Source organism: Hippoglossus hippoglossus, chromosome 6 (assembly GCF_009819705.1).
Source record: "Hippoglossus hippoglossus isolate fHipHip1 chromosome 6, fHipHip1.pri, whole genome shotgun sequence".
Lineage (NCBI taxonomy): Eukaryota > Metazoa > Chordata > Actinopteri > Pleuronectiformes > Pleuronectidae > Hippoglossus > Hippoglossus hippoglossus.
In genome coordinates, this window is record NC_047156.1 from 27,449,356 (window position 1) to 27,469,775 (window position 20,420).

The 20,420-nt window shown below is 41.0% G+C and overlaps 2 protein-coding genes across 2 annotated transcripts in view; both read left to right on the forward strand.

The window, feature by feature from the left end:
* Nucleotides 1-568: 568 nt before the first annotated feature.
* On the forward strand, nucleotides 569-16,145 carry LOC117762751 (transcriptional repressor CTCF-like). Its single transcript, XM_034587344.1, is given in 18 exon segments — nucleotides 569-1,097; nucleotides 4,158-4,305; nucleotides 4,443-4,582; nucleotides 4,788-4,880; nucleotides 5,080-5,259; nucleotides 7,624-7,833; nucleotides 7,937-8,099; nucleotides 10,151-10,321; nucleotides 10,445-10,482; nucleotides 10,484-10,579; nucleotides 11,107-11,227; nucleotides 11,446-11,595; nucleotides 11,695-11,855; nucleotides 12,503-12,685; nucleotides 12,802-12,937; nucleotides 13,032-13,268; nucleotides 14,106-14,225; nucleotides 14,228-16,145. Coding segments are annotated over 17 exon segments (2,460 nt in total). The 5' UTR covers nucleotides 569-1,097; nucleotides 4,158-4,169; the 3' UTR covers nucleotides 14,353-16,145.
* Nucleotides 16,146-16,794: 649 nt separating this feature from the next.
* Nucleotides 16,795-20,420, forward strand: part of carmil2 (capping protein regulator and myosin 1 linker 2) — a 52,653-nt gene continuing 49,027 nt past the window's right edge. The window contains 4 exon segments of the mRNA XM_034587316.1: nucleotides 16,795-17,619; nucleotides 19,182-19,285; nucleotides 19,740-19,790; nucleotides 20,316-20,375. Coding sequence (XP_034443207.1) covers nucleotides 17,592-17,619; nucleotides 19,182-19,285; nucleotides 19,740-19,790; nucleotides 20,316-20,375 — 243 coding nt within the window. The 5' untranslated portion in view covers nucleotides 16,795-17,591.

Sequence of the window (20,420 nt, forward strand, 5' to 3'; positions counted from 1 at the left end):
ATAGTTTTTACATATGCTATAGTGTTTTGTTTTTTTTCTTCTTCCACAAGCTTGTTTAATTGTGCAGCATTGGACTGGAAATGTTCTAATATTCTTTTCTTTTTTCTAAAAAATAAAGTGTCCAGGTATTCTGGTGTCAAATATATACAATCTATTAAACGTGTTCAAAAATAGTCTTGTGTGACTGTGTGTTTGTCAACTGTATCATGACCTGCTAACACATTTACAACTAAAACTAATATTCTGGCTGAAATCTGCCTGGAGGCCACCAGCAAACTGTACACGTCCTAAAACAGTGACGCTCCCACAGCACAGCAGCTGTTAACAGCTGGCTGTCCTTGCTGAGAAATATCCATTTGTACTCATGTCCCAGAGAGAACAAAATATAATTCAAGCTGCATTCACAGCATTTATGAAACTTTGGATGGCCTATGAAAAACTGAATGGTCAGCTCAGATATGCTGAATGTCAGGTCATATAAGTCACACAGGATTGTAGATTTAAAAAAAATTCATCAGTGCAAAATTCATCAGTGCAAAATGCACTGAATAAAGATTTCTTTGGACTTTAATCTTTGTCACTTTTTGCACTCTTACACTGACAGATGTGACTGAAAGCTTCACAGTAAATATGAACCATAAACCAAAATTATACTCAAATGCCATGGCATTTAACAGCTGCGCTCACCTCATTTTGAATGTATTGCTGTATTTATTTGGTTTGAAATAAACATAATTTCTCATAAGGTTTTTAGTCGCTATCCTTATTTGACTGTGGTGAAAGTGAACATGTCCGAGGGTCGTGAAAGCAGCCTCGTTCCCACCATTGTGACAAATGGCCTTCCATGTATTCCAACGGGGCGCCCCTCCTGGCCAATCAGGGTGTGTGCAGAGGCTTCGACACCACCCCCCAGCGGCCGCACAGGCGCACTGAGCTGCCAACTGCCATTTTGTGGCAGAGGCTACTCTGCTAAAGCGGGAGAGGGATTAAAACAAACTGCGAAGAAGCCTGCACTTCTCAGCAGCCTGTCAAACTTTGTAGCAGACACCCTGAGCTGTGGGCCTTGTTAAAGGGGAAGAGAAACACACCAAACACAGGTAAAGTACCACTACTTTTCTGATAAGGGGGAGTTTGCAGGATCTTTAATCGGCCTCTAGGTGTCACGATGGGGCTCTAGGTCCGGGCACTCGTCGGAGAGTGTTTGTCTCCCTCTATCGTTATTGAAAAAGCCGTCAAAATACGTTTAAATAACTGAAGTTCCAACAAATGATTATACAACCCGCTGTTTTTCCACACACATCTGTGGAAATATCGTCGAGAATAAGTTATGGGCACTTCGTCGCTCTGGTGGGAGAGTTTAGGCCAAGGCGTCCATTTTCTCGCTTCTTTGTTTCCCGTCTTTACAGCCTTGACGACATGGAAACTGGCGGGTTTAAGTTATAGCCCACAGCTAACGTTAGCTTGTTTTAATGAACATACGTAAAGTATATTACTAAACACTTGTATGCACATGGCAACACGACTACATGACCTACAGCACAGCCCTGTGTATCCAGGAGATGTTTCGTTGAGTTTTGCCACATGACATTATTTAACGAGACCTTTACTCGAAGACCCATGTAGCATCTGAAGCTAGCTAAGAGTTAACTAGGTTAGCTCAAGGCCCTTTCCCACCCAGGACCCTCAGTAAATGTTTACTGAGTAAGTGTCGACAGCAGCGAGGTCCCCGTCGGTAACCGAGTCCAATTTTTGATTTCCCAGTTTCTGTAGCTGATGCATTAAATACTTTTGAAATGTCATCGGTAGCGGAGTATACACACGGAAATCGGAAGGATAGGGCCAACGAGGAAAAAAGGAATGACGAAGCATTGACAGCAAAACGATCCTCGGTGATCCACTCAGACCTAACACACGATGTGTGCTCTCCAATCGCTGACTTCTGCCATTATCGAGTATTTCTCCCGTTTCTCTGGTCGCCGTGGTCGGGATAGTCAGCTGTTGTTGCACCCGTCGCCCGCTTGTCTCTTATTCTAAGCCCACCTAGAGCCTCATGGCCACAGCTATATATTACAGCAGAGAGCTCCCTCTACGACTCGGCTTGGAGAGCTACAAAAACACCCCTGTATAAACTCTGTGCAAGGAGGCGACAGTTGCCAGACTGGACACTGATCATCTCTACCATGTTATGGTGGATCTTTTGTACCATATGTCAACAGATCTATAAAGGCCTGCACCACAGCCTCTCTGGCTTCAACCAATTCAACAACATAAAAATGTACTAAGTGTACAAAAAAACTGAAGACAAGCAGATGTTAGACATTTACACAAACATGCCTGTGCATTTGTGCCCGTCTTTGTCACTAATGTGTATATATAGGGTTTACATTAACACGTTGTTTGTATTTAGTCCCTTAAAGGTGGGGATTGGATTTCTAACCCAATACACTTTTTGTCAAATTCATAGAATATCTCCCCATGGTCCTCTAGCTGCCCATTCTGTTGAAGTGATGTAAAAATCCAGTGTTCCTACACAGTCCTGGATCTGTCAAAGTGGATAATCTAAGTGGTTTGGAAAGAGTCACACATCACTAACTCAGTAAATCTGTAACAGGGCATTTGTGCTTGTGAACAGAAGAGAAGAAGGGAATGGGAGGGAAATTAGACAGTGTGAGGATTGAGCACATGCTAACAGATAATGCCCTTTTAAAGATTATCAGGGAAAGGGGGAGTCAGAAGAACAACATTTAGGAAACGAGGCACAGCATCCACATCAGACTGGGTAAGAAAATCATCCCTGAACTGACTTGCTGTAACTGAGCAACATCCATAATGACAGGCATATAGAATGGGTCGTTGGGCTTTTGTAGGCTGAATTTCTCTTCCCAGAGCTGGAGAATAGTGCTAATATTACCTTTAAAATCTCAGAACTACTCATTAAATGAGGTCATACAAAATATTATTATTGTCAGGTAAACAAAGTTTAGCAATTTTTAGGTTTTAGGTTCATCTGTTGGAAAAATTATTGAAATAGTTTTACTCAGTTGTAAGATGTAGATGTAGACAATTCATTGATCAGAGTGAATGTTTGGATCAAACTGACCTGACCAGATTCAAAAAGAATGGCCACTAAGAATTTGAGCTTTTGAATAGTTGATAAATCATTTCAAAGCCTCTGGTTATTCATATGTGCCTTAGTAAACCAGTTGGAAAAAAGCTGCTTTAGACATTCAAGTTTGTGAAGAATGAGAATGTCTTGATAAATCTGAGAACAAATATCAGCAGTAAGCTTAGACAAATGTTGTGGGAGTCTCTCTTGATCACTCTGGTTTCTTTTAAATACAAAGGGAGATCTTTCTTCATATTAAGATGTTGAAACTAATAGGCACTAGTCTTTATGCAGACTGTGGGGAAGAATCCCTTCAACTGTCTGATAAATTAAAGTGAGACTGATACCCAAAGCAAACACTGAACCCCCCCTCCCCAGTGTCATTATGTTGAAGGATTCCACTTGTGACATCACTTGTTATCTCATAGTAGTCATGATAATCAAATCAAAAGAACTCAGAACTAGAAGAATACAAAATAGGATAGAAGCTGTATGGACTCACTTCATTTAAGAGTGAATGTATCAGTGTGTGTGTATCATTTAGCTGATGCTTTTATCCAAAGTGACTAAAAATAAGCGCATTCAACCATGAGGGTACACACCATATGTTGACATATTACCCAACCCCTCTTGTAGCTTTACAGGCAGGTAACAGCCTGAAGGTGAGCATAGTGTGTTGAAGACAACATTTAACTCTGTCAGAGATGTGTTGTGTGTTACCACATCAATCATAATTTATCTCATCCATACTAACACACCTGAAAACTTAATTTGGTGTAAACAGGAAACAGATACTCTACTCTGTAGTTGGTTGCTTGGTTACAGAAAATTCTATGAACAAGGAACAGCAATGGTGAGAAGTAGGAGCAATAAGGCACAGCTGTTACTGACAGCAAGCTTTAGTAACAATTTGCATTCATAACTGAATTTCTGTCTGTCTTCCTTGTCCTTTTCAAATATAGACACAAAATGTCTAAGGAAATAACTAAGAAGCTGGGGTGTTATGCAAAACACTTCATGATGATGATTTTTCCACAATCTCATATTTCAGAACCAACCCAGCATGGATGCAGGGCCATCGGAGGGTGTAGGGGAGGTGGAGGTCCACAGCCAGGACGCCATTGTTGCTGACCTCCTCCAGCAAGCTGCAGAGGCCGGGGGCGTGGTAGAGGGACAAGCTGGAGTCGTCCTTGAACAAGGTTCTTACAAGTTGGGCATGATATTATTCTTCAGTTTAGCTGTTAAAAGAGCAGATCGTATCATACATTTCTATTGCATGTTATCTTTGTGGAGAATGTGGTCAAATATTTTGTGACCGAGCAATGTTGTGTTTCAGGTCATGGGGAAGAAATGGTAGCAGCCGCCCAGGCCCAGCAACAGCTAATGGAGGCCGGGGTTGGTGTAGAAGATGGACCAGGTGTTGAAATGATGGTTATGGACTCACTGGACCCCACCTTGCTGCAGATGAAGACTGAGGTGAGGTCACTGTTAATGACCTTTGTGTTTGATGCAACATAACTGTTGCCCAGTCTGAGATGAATAAGGATGTGGGCTTGTCTCTGTTTGTACTTTGTTCTGATGTCTGTTAGAAATTAAATCACCTGGTTGTGAGGACAGTGTTTGCTGCATCTCCCAACATTTTACACAACAGTCTATTAACATGAAGTTTACTTACTTGCAGGTGATAGATGCTGCAGTGGGGGGGTCATCAGCTTGTTCTGCTCACCAAGCAACTGTAACAACAGTGGACCAGACTCAAATCATCACACTACAGGTAGGTGCTCTTTTTAAACCACTTCCCACCATCATACAATCTCCAGCTGTTTCATTTTTTTCTGTGTGGTGTATGGAGACCATCTGCATTTACAAGCTGTCTGTAGACCATTAACTCTCCAGTCTTGCATTTATCTTAATTGATTTCCTGTATATTGCCCAGACATGAGAGCTGATCTCTGGTGTGTTTCTGTCCTCAGGTGGTTAACATGGAGGAGCAGGCAGCTTTAGGCCTGGGAGAGCTGCAGCTGGTCCAGGTGCCAGTTTCTGCCACCACTGTGGAGGCCCTGCAGCAAGGCACCTTTGTTGACACCACTGCAATGCCAAAGGATGGAGACCCAGTCATTTGCCACACCCTGCCACTTCCGGAGGGCTTCCAGGTACAAAAAAACTGCTTTCAGACATCCGTAGATTCTCCACACTTTCTCCAGAGAAGATGTATGTGTGAACGCAATGTCCAAGTGAGAGCCTCCGCATTATCTGCAGACTTTCTCCTCCTGGCTCCGTAGTATGAAGTCTGCAGAAAGTCTGGAGAATCTTATGTGAATCCATGGCAGGGGCTCCCCCCCTGGATTCACCGTGAGTGAGTTGGGGGGGTTGATGATAATTCTAACACTTGACAGATGCAAAAGTGAAAAAAATATATATCTCCAGGTGAAAAAGCGCAGCCACACACGTAGAAGACACTAACAAAGATGCCAGAGAGTTTGTGATAAGCGCTGATGACAGTGTGTGTGTCTCGTGATCTCTGAAGCGGACTAAATGCATTACTTCCTGCTGCACCCAACTGCACCCAACTGCACCACCTCTCGTCTGAGTAATAAAGAGGTTTTGTTGCTGATGTGAAAGTGTCTGTGCAGAGAGCCTCACGCTGTGTTGTTGCATGTGTGAAAGGCAAACTGCGGATAAAGTCTGCACCCAATACTCCGCACTTTATCTGCAGGTCATGTCTGAAAACGACTAAATGGACTCACTCATTGTTCCGGCTTTAACTTAGACAATCAACACATATGCATGCGGGTCCCTGACAGAAACGAACTTCATTTGAATCTGTTACTGTAAGTGTAAAGTAAACAAATTTTTACCGTTTTAACATTTTTGTTAGACTTCTAGCACAATTCAAATCTGAAAGACCTACTGTCACAATATTAACAGCACAGGGTTACACAGATTTTCTACCTTCTGAGAGAACTGTGACTCATTTATAACATCATATGCACAAAGATAGGAAAATCTTTTAAATAAACTACAGAAAAAAGTATTCTCAAGTCAGATCAGTTTGTAAAATATATACTATCCCTGCTGAGAAAGAAAAGAAGAAGAAAAAACCTTCATGAATGTGTATAAATCAGTAGTGCATTGCAGGTTAAACGCAGGTATACTGCGTATACCCACTTCTAATCGCCTATGGTATTTATATGATATGACTAAAGGCGAGGATATAATGCTGTAATGATTTAATACAGGTATGTGACAAATAATAAGAAAAAACTGTATAAATGAACAGAAACAGCAAATGCAGATGCCCTCCTCTCACAATCGCCTGGTGACCTTCAGTCACCAGATCTCAACTCAGCTCAACACATATGGGAGGTTCTGGATAGTGCACTCCACCACCATCATCAAAACACCAAACGAGCATTTAAATCTGTAAATAACACTCAACACTGTCAGACTGCTAGATGAATGTTTTGTTCAATGATCTGTGTTAATGAGAATGTTGGAGTCAGAGCATTATTAATCAATGTGGTATGTCACTGGCACCGATGCATCTGAATTTTTCACTGGTCGATCAACTTGTCTTGGCTGCAAGACACCTGGTCGGCGCAAATGTTGCAGCTGATTTCAATTAACAAGTTTAAGTTAATTTAACTTATGGAAATAATTCATCCTCCTTGCTAAGGAAGTGGGCATCAGTCCATCCATTCAGGTTTTCTGTTTTTCCTGGTTTCAGTTCACTTGCTTGTTGTGGTGACAGATGACAAATTCAACTCATTCAGAAGCCTTTAAGCCTCTAGCATATTAAAGATAACTTTCACTTTGAACTAATATAATAATTGTTCATTCCTTGCCATGGCTGCTAACACTAGCATTCCTATAATGCGATCACTCGGTGCCCTCCGAGACAGGTCCCTCCCCTCCAGAGAAGGTGCCCGTCGTGCTTCCTTCATGATTAACACTGATCGTGGCTAGGTCTTCTCTGATTCTTTCGGGTATTACATATATTGTTAAACAGACTATGTTTTACCAATGGAAACTTGGTTGATACAGGCCTTGAGTCCACAGATTCAGGAGGAGCCTTGAAGACCTAATTCAAATGTTTACAGACGTGTGAGTAAAATGCACTGAAGGCTGTCGTAAAGGAAGGTAGTGCTGCAACGCTGGCAGCCTCAGGTGGACAAGCACAATGCCCTAAATTTAATTGGCTTCATTTTATCTGATACCAGCCCTTCTACCGTCCCTGGGCGAAACTAACAATACCTCTAATATGCAGTGGCTTCAGAAAGTTAACAGACCCTTTCACTTTGTCATTATGGGTTATTAAGTGTAGATTGTCGGGCAAAATGGCACTTCCATCCATGTAAAGTAAGATCTACTATGTCAAAAAATTTGACATTTTGCAAATAAGTGAATGGGCTGATTTGAATTCATTTGGGAACATGACTTCTCTTTTTAGCTTCATGCTTGCAGAATAAAACCTCACAAACAGTTGGTCAACAACCATGATTGTGTTTTATGTATAGGTAGTTAAGGTTGGTGCTAATGGGGAGGTGGAGACAGTGGAGCAAGAAGAGGAGGGAGGACAAGCCCACCATGAAGAGGAAGATGAGGAGGTGGGGAACCAGCTGTTGGAAGGGGAAGATGGACCCATTCAGACTCCAAATGATGACACAAACTGGGCTAAAGATCCAGACTATCAGCCTCCATCTGGAATGTTGAAAAAGACCAAAAAGGTAAGATAAGTTATTGTGAAAGTGAAACTCTGTTATTGAATTGGACTTAGTTAAAATTTGATCTGCTGATGATATGACATTTAATGAGTCGCTGTTTTTCTAGGGAAAAAAGAGTCGCCTGCGTTACGCTGAAGGCGATAAGGATATGGACGTCAGTGTCTATGACTTTGAAGAAGAGCAGCAGGAGGGCCTTCTGTCTGAGGTCAATGCTGAGAAAGTGGTGGGCAACATGAAACCACCCAAACCTACAAAGATCAAGAAGAAAGGTGAGAAACTGCTATCTGCTGAAAACTGCCTCTGCAAACCTTTGACGATAATTTTTTTTTAAAGTATTAGTTATCTTTGCATGTCATGGATTGTACTCATCACTCAATTGCTAACACAAGTAGCTCTTCTATAATCTGTGATACAGTGGAGATACCACAAAAAACATGCACTGTAATCAATTTGTCTGCTTCTATATCAGTTTTTTCCCTCAATCAACAGGAGAATAAACAGCAAGAATACAAGCCAACCTCGCTTATAATGAATCACAATTACACAAGGACACCAACAAAAAAACATGTAGCATTACTCATGTTGACGTGTACTCACCTTTTAGAATGGTTAATGTTATGATCTGTAACAAGGTTTATGATTAGGTTGTACAGTTGACATGCTCTGCTCACCTTTGGTGCCTCCTTCACTGCTTCACTTGTGTGAAAAGTTAACAGATTTGTCGTAGTTGAAGAGTAAGCCAGCTGCCCTGTACTTGATGACCATCAGCCTTATCTTTGTTTGTTACTTTACCGTCTACGGTGTAGAAGCTAAAATACCTCCTCACACACCCGCCCACTGCCGCCGCTTTTAAAATATCCTGAGGTAAAGACTATCACACTTTAGTGTATTACAAAAATGTAGGGCTGCGCGATTAAATGATATCGATAATTATTGTGATATAGGTTTTCCTTGATAGAGATTTAAGACATGTTGATAGAACTCATCCCGTCCATATTTTGACAAACAACACGAACGGCCAATGATAATGAGCATAGTGCTGCGCCGAACCAATCATGTGGCTGGAATAGAGTTACACCCACATCAAGTTAGGTGAACGAACACAGCACAGAGCAGCGGAAAAGCAACACACATTCTAATGTTTAGGCTCCTGCAGAGAGTTGGACGACTCTGCATCGATACAGTGACAGAACATAATCGTGTTTCCGCTACGTTCATAGTTTCGGCGGGTTTCCACCGCTGAATAATTATAACCAGCGCTGCTCCAGGATCAGACAGGCGCTCATTAAAGATCCGGTCGTCCTGTGTCGGAGTCTCTGTCGGAGCTTCCTCCTCACTCCCCCTCTGACCTGCGCTCACTTTACACTGTAACAATAAACACCATCACTGATCACAAGTTATTATGACACACTAGTTTACTTTGTGTTTGTTTGATTCTCTAAGATAAGACACATGTTTAAACATGCTACACAGACGTAACGTGACGCGCACAGACAGGACATCAGAGTTAAAGTGACGTGAACGATCCGGAGTCATGATCCGACATCATAGATTAATAACTAAATACATGTGATTATTGGTTCCTGTGTCAAGAGGGGCAGAGATGAGCGGGGACACACACACATAGAAACACACTCCTGAAGACAGAAGTTCTTCCCACAGATTACAACGTAACGCAGTGTTTTATCTTCACTGTTTCCACATTCATCCAGCAACATGAATATGAATTCAGCAGGTTTTTATAAAGATCAGTTCTAAGTGTGTGGTGATTAGAAAACATAAGAGGAGCAGAGTCACTTGTTGACCCACATAGTAATGCACCTCAGTGATGAGGTAGACAAGAGAATTAAGAAATATAAAAAGGCAATAGAATAAAAATAAATAATAGAAACAATTCGGAGTATGTACATTATATACACCCTTTCATTGTCGTGGTTTGTATGAAATGCTACTGTATAAGTAAAGTGCAGTGGCACAGGATGAATGTAAAAGCAAGTAAAATCTGTTTTGTGCAAAAAACCTTTTTATTTATTTATATATATATATATATATATGAACACTGTACATGTATACACATATGTGCAAAGTTGTGTTCAGGTTATTTTATTTATATCACGATATATATTGATATCGACTGATGAAAAAATATATCGTGATAAGATTTTTTTACATATTGCCCAGCCCTACAACAATGCATCATATTACTATGTGATTCATTATAATTGATGATAAAGTCATTAATATAGTAACTACTATCTAATATAGTTGTCATCAGGCAGTGGGATTTAGATTTTAACATTTGTTGTTTGTTGTGTTACAGGAGTGAAGAAGACATTTCAGTGTGAACTGTGCAGCTACACCTGCCCTCGACGCTCCAACCTGGACAGACACATGAAGAGCCACACAGATGAGAGACCACATAAATGTCATTTGTGTGGAAGAGCCTTTAGGACGGTCACCTTGCTAAGAAACCATCTCAACACACACACCGGTATACACTAACACCCATCTTCATAAAAACATGTGCTTTGTTTTATTGTAAGAGGAGACATAAGAATGTTGTTGTTTTTAACCACATGCAAGAACAACTTCCATGTTTCTTTAAATTTATACAGAACTCGTCCACACAAGTGCACAGACTGTGATATGGCTTTTTGTGACTAGCGGAGAGCTGGTTCGTCATCGTCGCTACAAACACACACATGAGAAACCCTTCAAATGCTCCATGTGCGACTATGCCAGTGTGGAGGTAGGATGTGGTGATGTCTGCTTGATGTTAAAGTTGTGAATGGTAAATGGTTTGTATTTATATAGCGCTTTTATAGTCCTGATGACCACTCAAAGTGCTTTACAGTACAGTTTGCCATTCACCCAGTCATACACACACACATGCATACAGTGCATCTATTAGCAGCACTTTTTTCTATGAGGGGTAGGCTTCAGATGGGGAAGACTTGGATCGAACGGCCGACCTTCTGGTTGGAGGACGAACGCTCTACTCCTCAACCACAGAGTTTTTAGTTTATTTCTGTTCATTACAGCTCATACATTTATCTCTGTCGACATCTTGTCATTCAGGAGTGATGATGAGTGGAAGATAAATTCACAGTTGTGTAGCCAGCAGCAGTGGAGGAGGGAAGTTACTATGTGCTTTTCTAACAAGTTAATCCATTCTGTTTCAGAGTCCAGAGCAGTTACTAAGAGCATGGCCTAAAATGGCAGACCTATTGTAAAGTTGTAATGTTCTGTGCAGTGACTCTAAGTTTGTCTGTGTAGGTGAGCAAACTAAAGCGTCACATTCGATCCCACACTGGTGAGCGTCCATTCCAGTGCAGTCTCTGCAGCTACGCCAGTAGAGACACGTACAAGCTGAAGAGACACATGAGGACACACTCAGGTAGGACAATGATAAATTCCAATCAAAAGGTTTGGAGGTCATCTGCCCTTCTAACAAACCCCTCCTCCATTAATTGCGAACCACAAACAACTACAAAACCAAAATTTTCACATGTTACCACTGAAGTTCTGCCATACTAGTGGATATGACATTGTTAAAATGTATACTTTAGGTAATAACAGTAATAAACCAGTGTACATGTTAAACCCTCTTTCCAGGAGAGAAACCTTATGAGTGCTACATCTGCCACGCCCGTTTTACCCAGAGTGGAACCATGAAAATGCACATTCTGCAGAAACACACGGAAAACGTGGCGAAATTCCACTGTCCACACTGTGACACGGTTATCGCACGGAAGAGTGACTTGGGTAAGATAATAAATCAAATGTACACATTCACACAGTTGACTTTGGCAAGCTGTTCCTCTTATAACCTTTTTTTATTTTGTTAACCTTGTACACCTCCAGGTGTCCATCTTCGAAAGCAGCACTCGTTTATTGAGACTGGAAAGAAGTGTCGTTACTGTGATGCAGTTTTCCACGAGCGCTACGCTCTGATCCAGCACCAGAAGTCCCATAAGAACGAGAAAAGGTTCAAATGCGACATGTGTGACTACTGCTGCCGCCAGGTCAGTGCTTTATCCAATATCTTCTTAATCTTTGTGAATTGATGTGTAGGGTTGCCATTCTTTCTGCAAATATGTAATTTAATTTTTGAATATCAGGTATGAGTGCCTCTAGGAATGTCACGATATAAAATTTTGGTGCCACGATTATTGTCAGAGGAAATATCACGGTTTTCACGATTATATAGTTTTTATAGGAGATGATCAGAAACAGAAAGTAAACAAGGATTTTTCCTCTCGCTGTGAACTCCTCCAATGGAGTTTTATGGCCAGCATTGGTGAAAATATGGCTGTTACGTCAGTTCCCTCTTCTCAACTAACGTTTCAGTTAAGTAGCTCGCACACAAAAACAAGCGCAGCATACTCACAAATCATGACTCACAAGAGGAGATTTCACCATACTTCAAATAACGTGACTCATGAAAGGAAGGACGCCATAGATATCGTAGTGCATACAATTCTTACAGTTATGAAACCATGGCATTATGAAACTGTGGTTATGGTAAAATCGGTAATCCTGACATCCCTAGTTGACACATGCCACCAGTTAAATTTTTTAGCTGGTTATTATTTAATGTGTACCATGGCCACCTTTTAATGTAATTTAAAGGTTTTCAGAGTTTTGGTGTTTCCTATGCTGCTGAATACAGGAGCGACACATGGTGATGCATCGTCGAACCCACACTGGAGAGAAACCATATGCCTGCAGCCAGTGTGAAAAAACCTTCAGACAGAAGCAGCTGCTGGACATGCACTTCAAACGCTACCACGACCCCAACTTTATCCCCACCGCCTTCGTCTGCCCCAAGTGCAGCAAGACCTTCACTCGCAGGGTAAGGATACTTGCGTTTAGCTGTAATACACTGAAGTGTTTTTCCTACAGGCTTCAACACAGGCTAAGGCTAGTATGTTTTAAAAGTCAACAGTGTATAACAGTGCGTTCTTGTAGAACACCATGGCACGCCACTCTGAGAACTGCAGTGGTGAGGTTGAGGACGCTGAGAACGGAACTCCTACCCCAAAGAGAGGGAGAAGAGGAAGAAAGAGAAAGATGAGGAGCAGGAGAGATGACGATGATGACAGTGGTGAGAATTTGATGTTGCATGATTGGCACAAAAACTCTGTTCACTCAACTCAGAGTACTACATACTGTCTTTGTTGTATCTCTCTGTCATTCAGAGGAGGATCCCGTTGATCCGATGAGGAGGAAGAGGGTGAGGGAGAGGAAGAATCATCACTGCTACAGGAAGATGAGGACCCAGAAAGCATGGAATTGGACCAGGCCCCTGCCGCCATCCCCGTCCCAGCCCCCGACGAGCCACCAGTCAAGAGGAAACGAGGCCGACCCCCTAAGAATGCCCCTAAGCCTCCGACACCTATCAAGTCAGTCAGAGTGGGCTGCCAAGACAACGGCTGGTGAGAAGAGCACTATGTGGGAAAACAAAATGTATTTAGTCTGCAATATTTGTAATGTAATAGCACATGTACTATAGATAATAGATGATTATTATATTTCTGTATTAGGTGTGGTTACAGCTAGGGCTGTGCGATATGGCCTAAAACAAATACAACAATATTTTTAGGCTAAATTACGATGTATCGATTTTTGAAATCTCCTCTAAATCACTGTATAAATGTGAATGCACGTCCGTCTGAAGATATCAGCGGACATTTTGGCTTAAAACACAGTGTAAATTACTTTGTTTCGAGTTGAATATAAATGTCGGGGCCTTCTGATTATTGAGCGGCTGTGGATCAAAAAGGGAACTCTTTGTTTCCACTGTTCTTCCATCTCACAACTACAGAGGCCACTGTAGTTGTGAGATGCGAGGTGCGTTCACGTAAAGCAGCCGGTCATTGACTTTGTGGAAGAACAGTGGAAACAAAGAGTTCCCTTTTTGATCCACAGCCGCTCAATAATCAGAAGGCCCTGACATTTATATGATGATCCTGAGCTCAACGCACTGCAACTTAAGAAAACACATGCAAGTAGACAAAACATCTTCATCAATTAGGCAACATAACACAACACATGGCTGTGGCTGAGTGGTAGAGCGTTCGTCCTCCAACCAGAAGGTTGGCAGGTCGATCCCCAGTCTTCCCCATCTGCATGCCCGTGGTAAAAGCTGCAAATCGCCCACCCCTAGTTACAGCCATTATGATTCTTCTCCACGCTGTTGAGGTTTTGAGCTGGTATTGTCTCTGTCATAAGAGAGCTTTAGTCAAACTTGTCCATGTTGCTGTGTTTTGTAGCTGCTGCCATCATTCAGGTGGAGGATGAGAGCACTGGAGCGGTGGAGAACATCATAGTGAAGAAGGAGGAGGGTGACACGTCTGCAGCGACACCTCTGGAGCAGGGAGTGGCCCTGACGGTGGGGGGGTTGGGCTGGAGGGGGAAGGGGTGGAGACTGTTGAGCTGGCTGTGAATGAAGAAACGGCAGCTGCTGCCGCCAATGGCGATCTAACGCCAGAGATGATCCTGAGCATGATGGACCGGTGAACACAACACGCAGCCACACACGTGTAGCCAGACTATGTGTAAAGCTAATATTTCCACATCCTTAGCCTTCACCTCATGTCTCATCTGTATGTGCTTTTAACAGCAGCCATGTTGGCGCTTTGGAGTGCTGCACAACTGGTGACAGCAAAAATATCCATGCACAAAGAAAGGAAGCTGCATGTAAATACTTCCACAGTAACTTCACATCCATGTATGTCAACCTGCTGCACACTGATGTTTGTGGGTCTCAAACACACACACACACACACACAGACACAGACACACAATACTTGATCCTGTGTCATCTCATATACAGGTCAAATATATTGTCCAAGCTAATTACTGACTGCTGTCTGCTCTAAATGCTTTTTTCATAAGGTGAATGTCTATTGAATGAATCATTTATTTAGCTACTTGTGTCTACACAAAGCCACATCCTGTGTCAGTCCCTACCCACGCACTCTGCCGTTAATGTTCAGCAGGAAACCACCTCCTCTGTGTATGTTGCTCTGCCACCATCACTTTATTTTTCTGCTCTCTTGCTTGAGAATGTTTCAGAACATTTTGCGAATCCCTGGCCTTTATTTGTTTGTATATAGATATTGTATGTAATTTTTTCCTATTGAAGATCAGGATATTGAAAGAAGGGTCCTTCCTTATAAATGAGAGAGGCAGGTACATTAAAATGAACAGAGCGATTCATAACTGTGGTACATCTTTTAGCCTCATTCTAATGGAAACATGCCCTCGGTCAGATCATGTACAGTACATACTTGAGATAGCTGCTAAATTATCAACATAGTTTGAGATGAAGTTATTTTTGAACTTTTTTCTATTTTCTCGTACTTATTACTGTTGGGGGCTATTTATAACTCACAGTTAATATTCTTCTTCCTCCCTGTTTTAAAAGAACATAGACAGTTTTCATCACATTAACTTGGAGCAATTACAGATAATCTTGATTGGTGAAATATGTAACTGTAGTTGTGGGTTTGAACATTCCAAAAACATCAAGTAACATGAGATTATTTCAATGCATTTGAGTATCTCACTTGAAATAATCAGCAGTAACAAACTCAAATTTGTATACGGTAATTATCAGCCATTCTAAAGCCAGTTCATGTTTTGTTTGGCCCAGACTACCTTGTGAGTCAGTGTGTCCCTCAAACACCACCCTTCTCCACCATAATCCATGATGTGACAGGTGACTTTCATGTAAATACATATTTTAAAACCCCTTTTTCTTTTTGATTTCTTGTAAATCCTTTTAAAGTTTTTAAATCGCTGATTGGGGGATGTGTTGGTTAAAAAGTACACATGAGCTTCTCTGTTATGTGGTTAACATGTCAGAACCAGACTGGGTTCTTCCTAACCAACCAAAACCATCTTTGTATTCTCTTGTTCAGAGCCATTTTCTGCTTTGATGTTGTTTTACAGTTTTGGTTTGTGGCCATTGGGTAGAGGTCACTGGGGTTTTCTACAGGTTGATTAGTTATCAGAGGAAACATGTTAGAAGAAGGGTTCTGAGAAAATCAACCTCCATGCATCATACTGACACTGTCACTTGTGTATCAATCATTAAGCAGCATCAGTTCTGTGACCGCAGGACAACATGTGTTCTCAGTCATGTTGCAGAATTCTTTTTTTGCTTGTTTGTTTCGTCAGAGTTGAGGGAACAGAGATTATAAAACATCCCTGTTTAAAGAGCTAGAAAACAGAAGAATCCTCTGTCATGTTGGAGCTGAGACACTGTACAGCTGATGAAAAATAAAACCATATTCATAGGCCTACAACTGCTGCATGCTTCTGTTCTTTCATTTAGTTAGTACAGGTGGGGGGGGCAGTCTGTCAAGGCCCTACAAAATGTATGTCTTCTGTTTTCCAGTCATGATCGGCCTGTATTCTAACCCAAACATTATTTCCTATAAGAACCGTTTTAGCCGAGAAACTTCAGTCAACCCAGCTCTTTCTCTGGTCCTCAGCCACCAACTAGTAAGTTTGAAATGGTTTAAGAAAGTCGAAGGATAGACACTGACAGATTTCTCTGCTGGTATGAATTAGAAAGTTACAGTGAACACAAAATGTCACCACAGCATATGAAAGTGAAAACAGCCTTTTATTGACATGGTTCTGCTCATTGAAGCAAACATCTGAGTCGAGGAACTACAAGAAACACATAGTTCTATGAGAAGGAACTGGAAGCTCGGAGTATGCAGAACAGCTGTAATCCAAAGGATAAAACATTTTGGAGCAAGAGAATAAAAGACTGAATGTTTGAATAATGTCCAAATGTTCCAGCCAAAATATCTAATCAATGAAAAAGAAAATGCTCTTATCAAAGAACTGAAGTACAATATACATATGCGCAACTTGAAATATTGTAACTTTTATTGTAAGTTTTCTTTTTATGCAGGTTATATTTTTACTGAATTCATTTCAGGGACGAATGTCATATGATTTACTCTGCTCTGACATAGGGTGAGTGTCAGTACACCCTATGATAAAATGTTAGTTATGTGAAATATGATGTGTTGTTAAAGGTCTAATCACCCAAAGGTTATTGTCGTAATTGAATTAAAGGCCACTTCAACCAGCAACATTAAAACGCCTGTAACTCATCCAATGATCTGTATTAATAATCCAATATGTCTATATGTAATACAACGGTGTGGATCAGGGCCTTTTCTCATGAATACATCTCAGTGCTCAAATTGTTGCGCTTTAATACAAGGTGGATTTTTAATGCAGTAAATTTACATTTAATGGAGGATATTTAAGTTATGGCATTCGAATGATAATTAATCAAAACACTTCCAACACAAGGTACGACATTTATGTTTGATTTATATGCATGTTGGGACCCCTGGTGGTTCCATGTCACCTAAGCATTGTCACCCTGGCTGTTAATGTGCCACAGTACTGAAGTGTACAGAGAAGCACCTGTTCATCTCACACATCAGATTCTCTGACAATAAGTTCTTCAACCACTCTGATGCTCTTTAAGTCACCTTTTTCCAGCCCAGTGGATTTTTAACACAAGTTTGAAACTCAACCAGACTGGTGATTTTCTCAGTGTGGGAGGTTAGACTAAGTTACTGCCTGCTCTGGCTCCTCTACCTTCACTGCTATAGTGACGCACAACGTGGAACAGGATGTGTGTGTATGGGTGGATTGGTACAGAGGTTGATCACAGACGGATGTTTGTGCGTTGATACCAGTGTTTTACTGAAGACTACAGGATGGACTCCATCTCTCAGAGCCTGCAAGGTAAGATTAACCAGCTCTTTTATCTTAGTTAGAAAATAGAATGGAAAAGCCAAAGTTCTACAAACCATTCTGTATTGGTAAATATTCTCCTTCATTAAACTTCTAATGTTCAGTTTGTGTTGAAACTTTTTTAGAGGGGTTTGTCTCAGCCTGCTTATTTATATCAGTGAGAGAAGGCTAGATATTAGAAGAATCTACTTGTTTTGTAGTTTATGATCTGAAACTTGCAGAAATGTTTTAAACAATTACAAGTTTAATGCCAAAAACAACGATGGGAAAAGTTCACAGAACTATGGAAAATCTTTTGAAACAGAGGTGAGATTGTGTAATCAGATGTGGAATAAATGTGTGAATAGCTCATGCTGCATTACATGTGCAGCATCAGAGACATGAGCATGTTTAGCAAACCACAGCTGGACTGGTTTCAAAGTCTCCTGGTCTGAATACGTGAGCCTGTTCTTGTAATCTGACGTTTGCTGCTGAGGCTTTTCTGATAACAGATCAACATTTGTTTGTTCAGAATGTGTTTGCTCAGGTCAAAAGATGATGGACTGATGAAGGACTTCACATTACTGTCTGTTTTGATGATGATAGAAAGTGAATATGGTCCAGAGAACTTGTCTTGTATATAATCAGTGTGTGCACAGCAGAGGTCAGCCATTTTACCTCTGACTGGGGAAACCGGAGGGTGGATTTGTCTAATGTGCTCTCCAATGATGTTTTGATTCCTACTGTCCTTATGACTACGGTCTGTGTGATACTTTGCTTTGTAAGATAAAAGATATTAGTTTTATAAATTTGGATGATGCATCAACACTGAGTTGGCTGTTTACTTAGGAAACATATAAATTAGCGAGTTATCTTGAGGAGGCCCAAGAGAAGAGAGAAAAAGATCTCTTAATGGAGTCAGTTTATGTATATTATGCATATATTCTGTATGTGATTAGTTTGGGGTTTCTTTTCTTTTTTACCCTTGTTTTGTATATGTACTAACAGAAGATGTACACTTTGTAAATGCCAAATGTATCAGCATGACACAGAAATAAAGTATATTTAGCTTATTTATGTATGAGCAGATATAAGGTAGGTGGACAGGATGGGTTTATTAGTGTTCAGTATTTATCATTTATTATAAAAACCTATTTTAAATACTGTCATGTATTCTCTGTTTTAACAGCAGCCTCCTCTCAGTGTCCGAAAGAGGAGTTTGAGTTCTTAGCAGATTCTTACAGCTACATCCTATTCATCAAATGTCCAAATACATGCTAAATACATATTCACTAAGAGTATTTAGAGTACAGTTTCAGCTCCTTGTTTTCCTTTCGTGTCATTGAAGGCCAACGTGTGAAGTGATCAGATGAACTGTAACACGTCAGGACTGTGTTGTCTAAACCCAGTTATTTTAAACAGACGGTCAAATCGGAGCAATGTGCTGCAGTTTTCACCCACAGTAAATATGGCCGTCATAGCTGTGTTCATTAGGATGATGAAGGTTCAGCAGTAGTCATCACGACAGATGGAGTTCAGGTGACAGTGCTCCTGTCTGTGCTCCTTCTAAACAGATCAGATCTCAGAGCTGCTGAAACCTCAGAGAGTCTGTCTGGTGACGCCTGTTGTTCTGAACAACTCCACTCAGACATGTGGGAGATCGTCCGACACGTTTGTGGTGAGTCACTGATAATGAATGTCACATTTACTATTTTTTACTGGGGATGGAAACCAGGTATCTGTGTCATCATGACAGGTTGAATCCTGGTTTGGATCAAACCAGCATCACTGGTGAAAATGTTCACTCATGAAACAGCTCAAGTATCCTAGTTCAGCTGCCCTTCTCTCCCTGTCTGCTTTTTTGTGTTCAGTGCATAAGGTTATGTATTATGGTCCGGTCCTGTTTAACCAGTGTTGTAGCCCACTGCGTATGTCTTAACTGTGAATCTGGTTTATGGTCTTTTGTTGAACTTGAAGCCCTGTGTCAAATCTCATTTTAAAACCTGACGTGACTACAAATTAAATAGCAATCCTGGTACAATACAGTAGATCAAATGTTGGGGGAGCTAGAGGTCCATCCATCCCATAACTGCTGCCGTGTCTCTTTCTCTCCCAACCTGTCTCTGTTATAGGTGCTGAGTCTGTGGAGAGGTTACCTGGTCGTGAACAAGCAGCCTGTCAGGGTAAATCACAACTTAAAACATCCGTAATGAGGCAAGCGAACTGTTAGACAGCAAACTACCAAGACTTGAACGAGTGTCGTTGCAGGGAGGTAAAGGCAAAGAGGGCAGTTAATGTTAAGCTCCACACATTTCTTACCTCACTCAATATATACAGTTCATTCAGAGCATTTTGTTATGTTAAAGCCTCATGGCTTAATCCTTGTGCTGAATGAATTTCCCTCATCAAACCATATCCCACAATTACAAAACAAAGACAGATCATTCAACTGAAAGAAAATTGAAATCATTTCTCTTGATTATTGGGCACTGAGTGTGGAATGATGAGGAAGAGATGGGGAAAACTCACTTTGGTGGAAATAATTTCAATTTATAGACATTTGAAAGCGTTTTATTTTTTTTACAGCTATGCAAATACAGTTTCAAGGTAAAGCTTAAAATTGGGTTTAGGTTGGAGGAAGAGTTACAGGAACATGTATATCAATGAGGGTCAACATGTGTGTGTGTGTGTGTGTGTCTTGTGTACAGGTGGAGAGCACTTTCAGCTACATAGAGGTTTGCTCCATCAACATTCACAGTCTCACACAGGTACAAGTGAAGCTCAAAATAAACGTGTGTTTTTACTGACAATAA